Genomic DNA, 9,207 nt, shown 5'->3' with positions numbered 1-9,207 from the left:
TTACATTTTAACTAATAAATCATCTTTTTTTTCCTTGCAGAAGCCCAACCTTAGTAAAAAACATACCTACCAGTTTAGGCTATGGAGCAGCTCTGAATGCCAGTTTGCAGGTAATATCATTAAATGTGGCTTTTCATTATTCTTGTATTTGAAATTTTTGGCATGACTTTGTATTTAGGTGGGATTGTGATAATTCTTAATAGTTGGTTTATCATCCAAGTAAGTTGTAGTACCTAGTACTATAGGAAGCACTGGTTCTGATTCAAGCTACTTTTGATGTGAAGAAGCAAGAAGGACACCCTGTGGCAAAATCTGGAACACTCGGTTTTTCTGCAAATGCTAGATTGATAGAAGCTTTTGCAAATGCATGTGGCTATGCATTAATATTTATCCAGGCTGTCATAAATGATTTCACATCATAGTGTTGGGGAACATGGTGCTTGTGGCAAAAACTTTAAAGTTTAATTATAATATATAATTTTTATGCAGAGGAGGCAAATGTCAGGACTTCTTTATTTTGAGTTAAGTTCTGGTCATTTTTAAAAAGCAGAGCAACTGCTTATATTATCTTGGGATATTTTGCTTCATGTGAGGACATTCTTTCATTATATAGGAGGCTGAATGAGAAAGTTTGCTGGGAGAACTGCTGCTGCTAAGTCACACTTAATTTCCTTGGTGTTGCTGCCACAAGTTGCCAGTTAGGAACCTTTGTCTTTCCCATACATTTTATTGAAATGCCTCTGAAATACCTGTATCAGAATTGAAAACCATTAGAAGATAGACGTTTTAAAAATTATTTGAAAAGGCATTTCCAAAGTTGTTTTACACCCTCTTCATTTCACTAGGCTGCCTTGGCAGAGAGCAGTTTACCTTTGCTAAGTAACCCCGGGCTGATCAATAACGCCTCCAGCGGCCTGCTGCAGGCTGTCCACGAAGACCTCAATGGTTCCCTGGATCATATCGACAGCAATGGGAACAGCAGCCCAGGCTGCTCGCCTCAGCCGCACATGTAAGTGGGGCTAACAGACTCCATAAGGGGAAGAACCTATAAGCCCATGCTTCTAAAATTTAGTGGTCTTCTGAAGTTTTGAATGGTGTGTAAGTAAAAAATAGAAATTTAAATGGAGTTAAACTTCACCAGGTTCATGATATTAAAAAGTGTATCAGAATTGCTTTTAAGACAGCTTTTAGAGTCTCTCCAGTGTCCTGTAATGATTGTACTAGCAGTCCTCTACAAATTCTTAGTGCTACTAACATTCTCTTGGGTGTATAGAAGTGTCTAAGATAAGTCTTCATCTTATGGGTCATTATCACAGTTTGGTTTGTATGGTGCAATAAGAATATTCATGATGGAATAAGTTGTCATAATTTTTACTACTATTACAGGTCTCTAAACCATTTATGAACTGTAGTCAAGATATTGCCCGTTTTTATAAACCGTAAAATGCAAAGTTTAACTGTTAGCCACAGTTTACATAGAAGCTAGTAAAGTGTAACTTTTTGCCTGTCTTATAAATCAGTGTAATTACATATTCAACTTTAATTATTGGTGCGTCTGTATTGGCAAGGTTTATATGTTATATTTTATGCAAGACTATGATTCCTATTAATATTTAGCAGCTAACTATATCATTAATTACTCTAAAATCTTTCCCCTACCATCTTTTTAATGGAGCTGAGAGAGTAGAAGTATTAAAAATTGATGTATTGTGGATTTCAGAAATGTGTATGACACTTGAAAAAATGCCTGGCCTTATTCAATAAGCCAAACATATCAGTTTCTTGTTTACTAAAAAGTATGGACCCTGTTAAAACTTAGAGTTCAGGAGGAAAAATTAGAAACTGAATCCTGAACAATTCATTTAGTTAGGATGTATTGTAACTTAATGTCCATACTTCTGAGAGTTAAACATCATGTACTTCTATTTTCAAGTTATTGAGGTAAGAATAGTACTTTCTCTCATTCTTATATTTTCTTCCCGTATTTTCTCACTAAATATCTAGTCAGAGGCCTGAAAGAGAAATACGGTCTTTCTTGGGGCCTATTTCCATTTGACCTTTCACAGGATATTATTTTTGTTGACTTTTTAGACATCTCATTTTATTTGACATATTAATGTCTTTAAGATTGTATGCCTAATTGCTTTATAGCACTTTTACTCTATCACCTTTGTGAAAAACACACGGTGAACATTAATGTATTTTATCAGGTTCCAAACCATTACTTTTTCAAAATGGAAAAATTTGTCTTTTGGAAGTGTCTTTAGATGTATTAAATAATACAAAAGAAGTAATAAAACTCGAAGTAGAAAGAACATGAATATATGCTCTTGAGAGTAGCAGTACTCTAACAAGAGGAAAGTGTACAATCTGACAAAAGTTTTTATATCCTTGCTTTATCCTCTCAGCCATGCAGTGGGTAGCTTGAGACCTTTACTTTCAGCCGTTCTCCTGAGTATGCTAATGCTCACTCTCTATATAAAATGCTAAAACAATAAAACTTTAAAGAGCAAACAAGAGTTAGATCATGTTTTCCCTCTTTAAAAAATACCTATTTCAAACAAATGAAATGTATTTGTAATGAAAGTGTTTAAGCTATTGATGCAACTCCTTGAGCTCCTATGTGATCTATAGGGGTTGTTGTGAATTAAATGTAGAGAGTATGTAGGGAGGTGGTTTTTAAAACTTGTGTCCAATGATAAGAATATTGCTAAGTCACTTCAGTCGTGTCTGACTCTGTGCGACCTCAGAGACGGCAGCCCACCAGGCTCCCTCGTCCCTGGGATTCTCCAGGCAAGAACACTGGAGTGGGTTGCCATTGCCTTCTCCAATGCATGAAAGTGAAAAATGAAAGTAAAGTCATTCAGTCGTGTCCGACTCTTAGCGACCCCATGGTCTGCAGGCCACCAGGCTCCTCCATCCATGGGATTTTCCAGGCAAGAGTACTGGAGTGATAAGAATATTAACATTAAAAAATTGACTGACTCAATAAAATAGTTAATTAAATGCTGTATTTTAGAACCTGAAATAATAATTGGGCTAAATCACAGCATTGATGGATTAGTAGTAGTTTTTGTTTGTCAATTGCTATTTTTCACTTTTCATTTTATTAAGTTGCACTTTAATTATAAAATATCTCAGAAAAATAGTATGTATAAAACAGTATATAAAAATTGAGCATTTAATGTCCAATGCACTGCCACATTTATTGTACATTTTATGCTTATATGAGTTAATGCATGTGAGAAATATTTATGTGTCTTTTCCATATAGAATAAAAGGAAAGCTTCCCTTGGCTTACTGGAAATAGATTCAGAAAAGACAAAAATTGAAGGAAGACTAAATTTTGTCTTTTCCTAAGTTGTATAAATTATAATCATATATTTAATTATCTTGCAGAATATTGGTCAGCATTCTCTCTTTGAATCTGTTTCTGCTGCTGCCATTAAACATTTTGTATATTCAATGTCAAATATTATTGATGGAATGTCACTTCAGTATTCTATATCTTCATCTTTATAGAGTTTTAAGATGCTTGGAAATAAAGAATGTTAAGGCATTTAATGTACATCATAAGAAAAAGAAAAAGTTTTATCTAATTCGCTCATCAAAATTTGGCTGCATATAATCGAATGCACTTCAGAGTTCTTTTAAAGTTAGAAGTGAAAGGTTTTTTGTTTGTTTTTTACATTTCAATAACACAATCATATGTCCTGAAATGAATTCATGGTATGGTCCTTGTTATTGGTGAGGGGAAGGCGAGGGGTAAATTATGCTGATGCACTTGTCAGCAAGAGGCCTAGTATTTGAGCTCTGGTGATAGATTGTGGGGGTTCCAATGCCAGAGTTAGTACTTCATAGCTAAGGTTTATTTCTTTCCTCAGCTTTCTCAGCTGAAAGTGAGGTAAGTCGTAATAATATGAACCTCACTGGATTCTTGAAAATGAAATGAATGCCTGGAACATAATAAATTGTTCCTTGTGTCCCTCATAGTGCTGTGTTCAGAGTTACTGATTTATATTATTTCTTGTAATACTTCATTATCGCTATAAAGGAGATCATAAACAACAATATAAAAATATTTTGCATTTTAATACATTTTTTTGTAGGCACTCCATAACTGTGTGGTTACTTTCCTTGATAGTCCCTTTTCTTTTGCTTCCACCTCCTCTTATAATTCATGAAGTAAGCAGATCCCATAAAAGTGAAAGAATGTAAGACAGGAGTTTATGGTAGGGAGCACCTTCCTCAGAGTCAGTGAGATAAGAGATGTTTGAGCTAAGATGTAATCTGAGGTTGGAGGCAATGAACAATTCAAATAAAAGAATATCAGCCCAGAGCAAGAGCACACGATATCTGTCTGGAGAACAGTGAATACGCAGTTGACCGGAATTTGGAATATAAAAAGGGAAATAGAATTTGGAATATATGAAAGGAGACGAGATCGTTGAGTGCTTTGAAGATCAAGCTATGATGCTTGTTTTAGTCAGTATGGAGCCTGTGAATGTTATGGGCTTGAGTTTCACATAATTAGAGATGTGCTTTAGAATGAGTAATCTGAAAGTGTACTGAGTGAACCATGCCTGAATAAAACTAACGTGAGGCAGGACATTCTGAAGTTGGGAGAGATTCGAAGCAGAAGATGAGCCCTTGAAGGATTCAGTATGTGACTTAAATGCAAGACAGCCTGTGGAGGGCAAGGAATCCATGACAAGACAACTGATTGAATGCTGGGGACAAGAGGAAAATTCAGAAAGATCATAGCAACTTTAAGGGCTTTCCTGGTAGCTCAGCTGGTAAAGAATCTGCCTGCCATTCAGGGAACCCCAGTTCTATCCCTGAGTTGGGAAGATCCACTGGAGAAGGGAACAGCTACCCACTCCAATATTCTGGCTTGGAGAAATCCATGGTACAGTCCAAGGGGTCACAAAGAGTCAGACACAACTTAGCACCTTTCACTTTCACTTTCATAGCAACTTTAAAAGCCCACCAAGAGAGGGCATGAGAGAACAGGTTCAAGGGGGAAAAATGGTGATGAGCTCACCTTATCAAAATGAATAAAAGAGGGGAAAGGGCCTTAGAAAAATTTAAGGTAAAATTAAACAGATAGCTGCAGCATGAGAGAACTGAGGAATTGGATAGAGACCGTTTGGTTAATGTAAATCTAACAGCACCTGTAAGTTTTTTTGTTTGTTTTGTCCTGCTTCAACTCTAAAGATTTGTGTAGAAATGCTTGTTTAAAAATAAGACTGTTTATCACAAAACCATTTCTCACATTCTAGAGGCAGTGGTCAAACAGATAAAGACTGTTGTGTGTGTGTCATTTTAAAGCGTTGGAATTTAGCCTCTGAGTATGTTCTCCATTTGAAGAAAAAGTCAGTCATTGAACCACTCAGGACATATGTGAGAAGATCATGGACAATGTATAAAAGAATGGTTTAATGTTTATGTAAATATCAGTTTATCGTGCTTTAATTTTGCACATTCATATTACAGAGAGCCAGTTGCTTCTCTTAATTAGTCTTGTGGGGTTTTTGCTTAGAAGGAATCACGGCATCTGTTTACATTTACCTTATCAAATCTAGGATGTGTATATTTGTAAATGTTTATCTTTCTAGATACTATTTGAGAATATCTTTACATATTTTGATACAGAAATTATAATATTCAATAGTGTGCTGTCAAAGGATGCTTTAGCTCATCTGGATCTACGTATAGTATGAAATAATACCTAAAATACCTAAAATATTGATCATTAAAACATTTTTATTAAGAAAATAATCAGTATCTTACTTACTGAATCCAAGAATGGAAATGTCCTTAGATTTAGGAAACACTGAAACAAACTGTTTCTTCACTTAGTCTTTATTCAACTCCAGAATAGTAAAACATAGAGATATTCTCGAGGTTGATAGAAAAGATGTTTTGAAGCTTTACAAGAGTAGAGTAGCTGTGGTTTAGTGCTTCTCATAAATTACTTTTAGAGAAAAAGGGGCCAAATTATCATCCATATTCTTCATTTTGATGCTCCATGTTTAACACCTCCTGGCTCTGTGGCTTTTACCCTTAGACTATCCTAAATGAAGGCTTTTGCCAAACAAGTGCATTTATTTTGCCTTAACTCTTTGCCTTTCTTCTCTACTTTTTCTGCTTTTCATTGTCCTCTCTTTTCTAAATTCTACCTTTCCTTAAGGGTCTCATCCTAGTTTTCCAGGAGGCTTTCCCAAGTAATTTTGCAGTCAGGACCTACACTCATCTCCATATTTCTGAAGAACTTGTTATATGTACCAGCATTTGTAACTAACATAGTGTCTGTGTGTGTGTGTGTGTGTGTGTGTGTGTGTGTGTGTGTGATTGTGCACATGCTCATGTGTTCTTGCACACACGCATGCTCATTTGCAGTTATCTCTCACTTAATGGAGGATCCCTTAAGGACAGAGACTATGTTTTAGATATATGAAACCCCTAAGAGATTATACCATACAAAGTAAGCACTCAATAACTATGTGATACTGATTATAAAGAATCAAATGGGGAAAAAAAATAATCAAATGGGAGGTGACAGTTAATTAAAAATGGTTTGATTTCAAGAAGTAATCCCTCCAAAAGTACAATCCAGGATTCTCTTAAAACTCCTAAGAAAAATAGAGAAGAAATTTCAGAAGATGAGATAATTAAATAGAATATTAGTTAAGAGTTTTCTTTGAAATGTTGACAGTACATTAATGATTTTTTAAAAATGTTATTTATTTAGTTAATATGTATTTTTAAACTGTCCAAAGTTAGGGGAATAGAAAAGGGCAGGTCTTCACTGCATTTGTAATTATCCTCCTAGCCCTTGTTAAATTTTATCTTGTGAAGGGTGAAATGAAAAAGAAAACAAAAATTATTGAGATTAATACAGTATTAATCAGATGAATGTTCAAGAGAATTTTAGCAGAAAGTAGGACACATTAAAGCCAGGTGGAATATTATAGATTTTACCTAATAATTTTTTGAAACTTGTTTTTTTCACTCTTTTCAATCAAGTAGAGTTCTAAAATTTATTTTCTACTGCTGTTGTAAGAGTTCTAGAGCCATCATGGTCTAAGCAAATGTAAAAGACGCTTCCAATAAGAATATGAGTATCTTTACAGTTTATGATATCTTTCCTTCTGCACTTCAGTGCCAATATTCCCTGATTACCTGACTTTCTGGAGTTTTATAGAGTATTGGCTTCGCTGGTGGCTCAGATAGTAGAGAATCTGCCTGCAATGCAGGAGACCCACATTTGATCCCTGAGTTGGGATGATCCCCTGGAGAAAGGAATAGCTACCCATTCCAGTATTATTGCCTGGAGAAATCCATGGATAGAGGAACCTGGTGGGCTACAGTCCATAGGGTCACAAAGTCAGACACAACTGAGGGAATAACACTTTCACTTTTTCCTATTTAATATCAGTGTTGCCTCTCATAAAAACTACATGAAGAGTTAAGATTGATGCTGTGTTCAGGCAGAAATAATTTGAACTTACTTTCTTCTCCCTTGTGTTAGATTTAAATGAATGAAAAGAGAAGAAAACATTTGGAGTAGACCTGGAAGGTGAACTCACACTGATAGAATCAATCCATTTCCTGTGTCCTTCCAAACCTGAAGCCAAGAGAAATTTAATGATGCACCCTCCATACTTAGTTCAAGTCAGTTGTTTCTCTTCTATTAAGCAATTGTTTCTCCTCACTCTCAATAAGTTGGCTCAGATTTGCCTTTTCTTCTCTTGTAAAAATGTTAAATGAAGTTCCCATTTTTATGTTTTCAAATTTTGTTTCTAGAGATCAAAACGAATGTACTTTCTGAGCTGGTTTTGTGTGGAGGGCTCTATGCATAAAGCCTTCCATTGTCATGCAGTTCCCCTTTCTGATTATTAGAGTCTCCTACTGTTGAGTTTTCAGATCATTTCTTATGTGTCATTCCTGAATCCTCTTAGCCTCTATGCCATTTCAAAGTTCTATCTGTTAATATTCTATATTAGTTGCAGGTGATTATTATTGTCTCCCTCTTATTAAAGCAAATATTTGAGGTTGCAAGTTAATGATCTTCAGTATAGATTTCTGTATAGAATGTTAATATGGCTCTTATAAGACTAGAAAATAATTTTATTGTGTTCTTCGAAGCCAGAACCTCACTCAGGGTCAGGGAATCAAAGGCCACGGCATTCACACAAAAGTATTTTAGTATTATTCCAGGACTTCAGTGGAGACCACACCAGTCATTTTATTAATGTGTTGAATGCAGATTCTACATACCCCAGAACTCTCTATGCATTACATGTCCCAGTTAGTCATCTTTACAACATCTTCTGCTTCTTGAGCGGAGAAGGCAATGGCACTCCACTCCAGTACTCTTGCCTGGAAAATCCCATGGATGGAGGAGCCTGGTGGGCTGCAGTCCATGGGGTCACGAAGAGTCGGACACAACTGAGCGACTTCACTTTCACTTTTCACTTTCCTGCATTGGAGAAGGAAATGGCAACCCACTCCAGTGCTCTTGCCTAGAGAATCCGAGGGACGGGGGCACCCGGTGGGCTGCCGTCTATGGGGTCGTACAGAGTTGAACACGACTGAAGCGACTTAGCAGCTGCTTCTTGAGAACCTCAGTTCATTGTATAACTCCAATGATAAACTCCAGCCTCTCCTAGCAATAATACTTTGCAACCAAAGACAGCTAAAAGGGACACTGCTAGATGCCAATTATGTAGAACAGTACTGAAAATCTAATACAAGCTGTGAATTGTCTTGAAACGTAATGAAAAAGTTCAAGTATATAATATTTCTTCCATTATCTGTGGCTGCCTTAAAATTTAAATTACTATTTGTAGGCACATGTAGAATTTGCAGACCCTACACCTTTGGTTGGTGATATTTTGTATAAAATCCCTACAGATCTTAGATCTCTCTGTGGACAAAAGCATTTGAAATTGGAGTGGCTCTGTATATCAGAGGAAAGCAATTGAAAGTGACTTGAACAAGTGAAATACTCATTGTTTTCATACCTGTTAAGTCTGTACTAGTTTTGCTGATATTTTGAATTATTAAGATGCATTAAGAACCTCTAAACATAAATGCATTTTTTCCTTTACATATGTTTTCACAAATGTTTTAATTCATACTTTTTCAGTCATCTTTAATTTTCTGCCTAACATTTCTGGGCCTTATAATTTTCATTCTGTT

At 35.7% G+C, this 9,207-nt stretch overlaps 1 protein-coding gene across 1 annotated transcript in view; it reads left to right on the top strand.

Moving 5' to 3' along the window:
* The window catches only part of FOXP2 (forkhead box P2), a 671,719-nt gene that overhangs the window by 633,089 nt on the left and 29,423 nt on the right, over nucleotides 1–9,207 (top strand). The window contains exons 18-19 of the mRNA XM_040260147.1: nucleotides 41–110; nucleotides 846–1,009. Of these exons, the coding sequence (XP_040116081.1) occupies nucleotides 41–110; nucleotides 846–1,009 (234 nt within the window). The remainder of the gene's footprint in view (nucleotides 1–40; nucleotides 111–845; nucleotides 1,010–9,207) is intronic.

Source organism: Oryx dammah, unplaced genomic scaffold (genome assembly GCF_014754425.2).
Source record: "Oryx dammah isolate SB20612 unplaced genomic scaffold, SCBI_Odam_1.1 HiC_scaffold_18, whole genome shotgun sequence".
In the NCBI taxonomy this organism is placed as follows: Eukaryota; Metazoa; Chordata; class Mammalia; order Artiodactyla; family Bovidae; genus Oryx; species Oryx dammah.
Note: the sequence above shows the minus strand (reverse complement) of the source record. Positions and strands in the feature narration are given on the sequence as shown.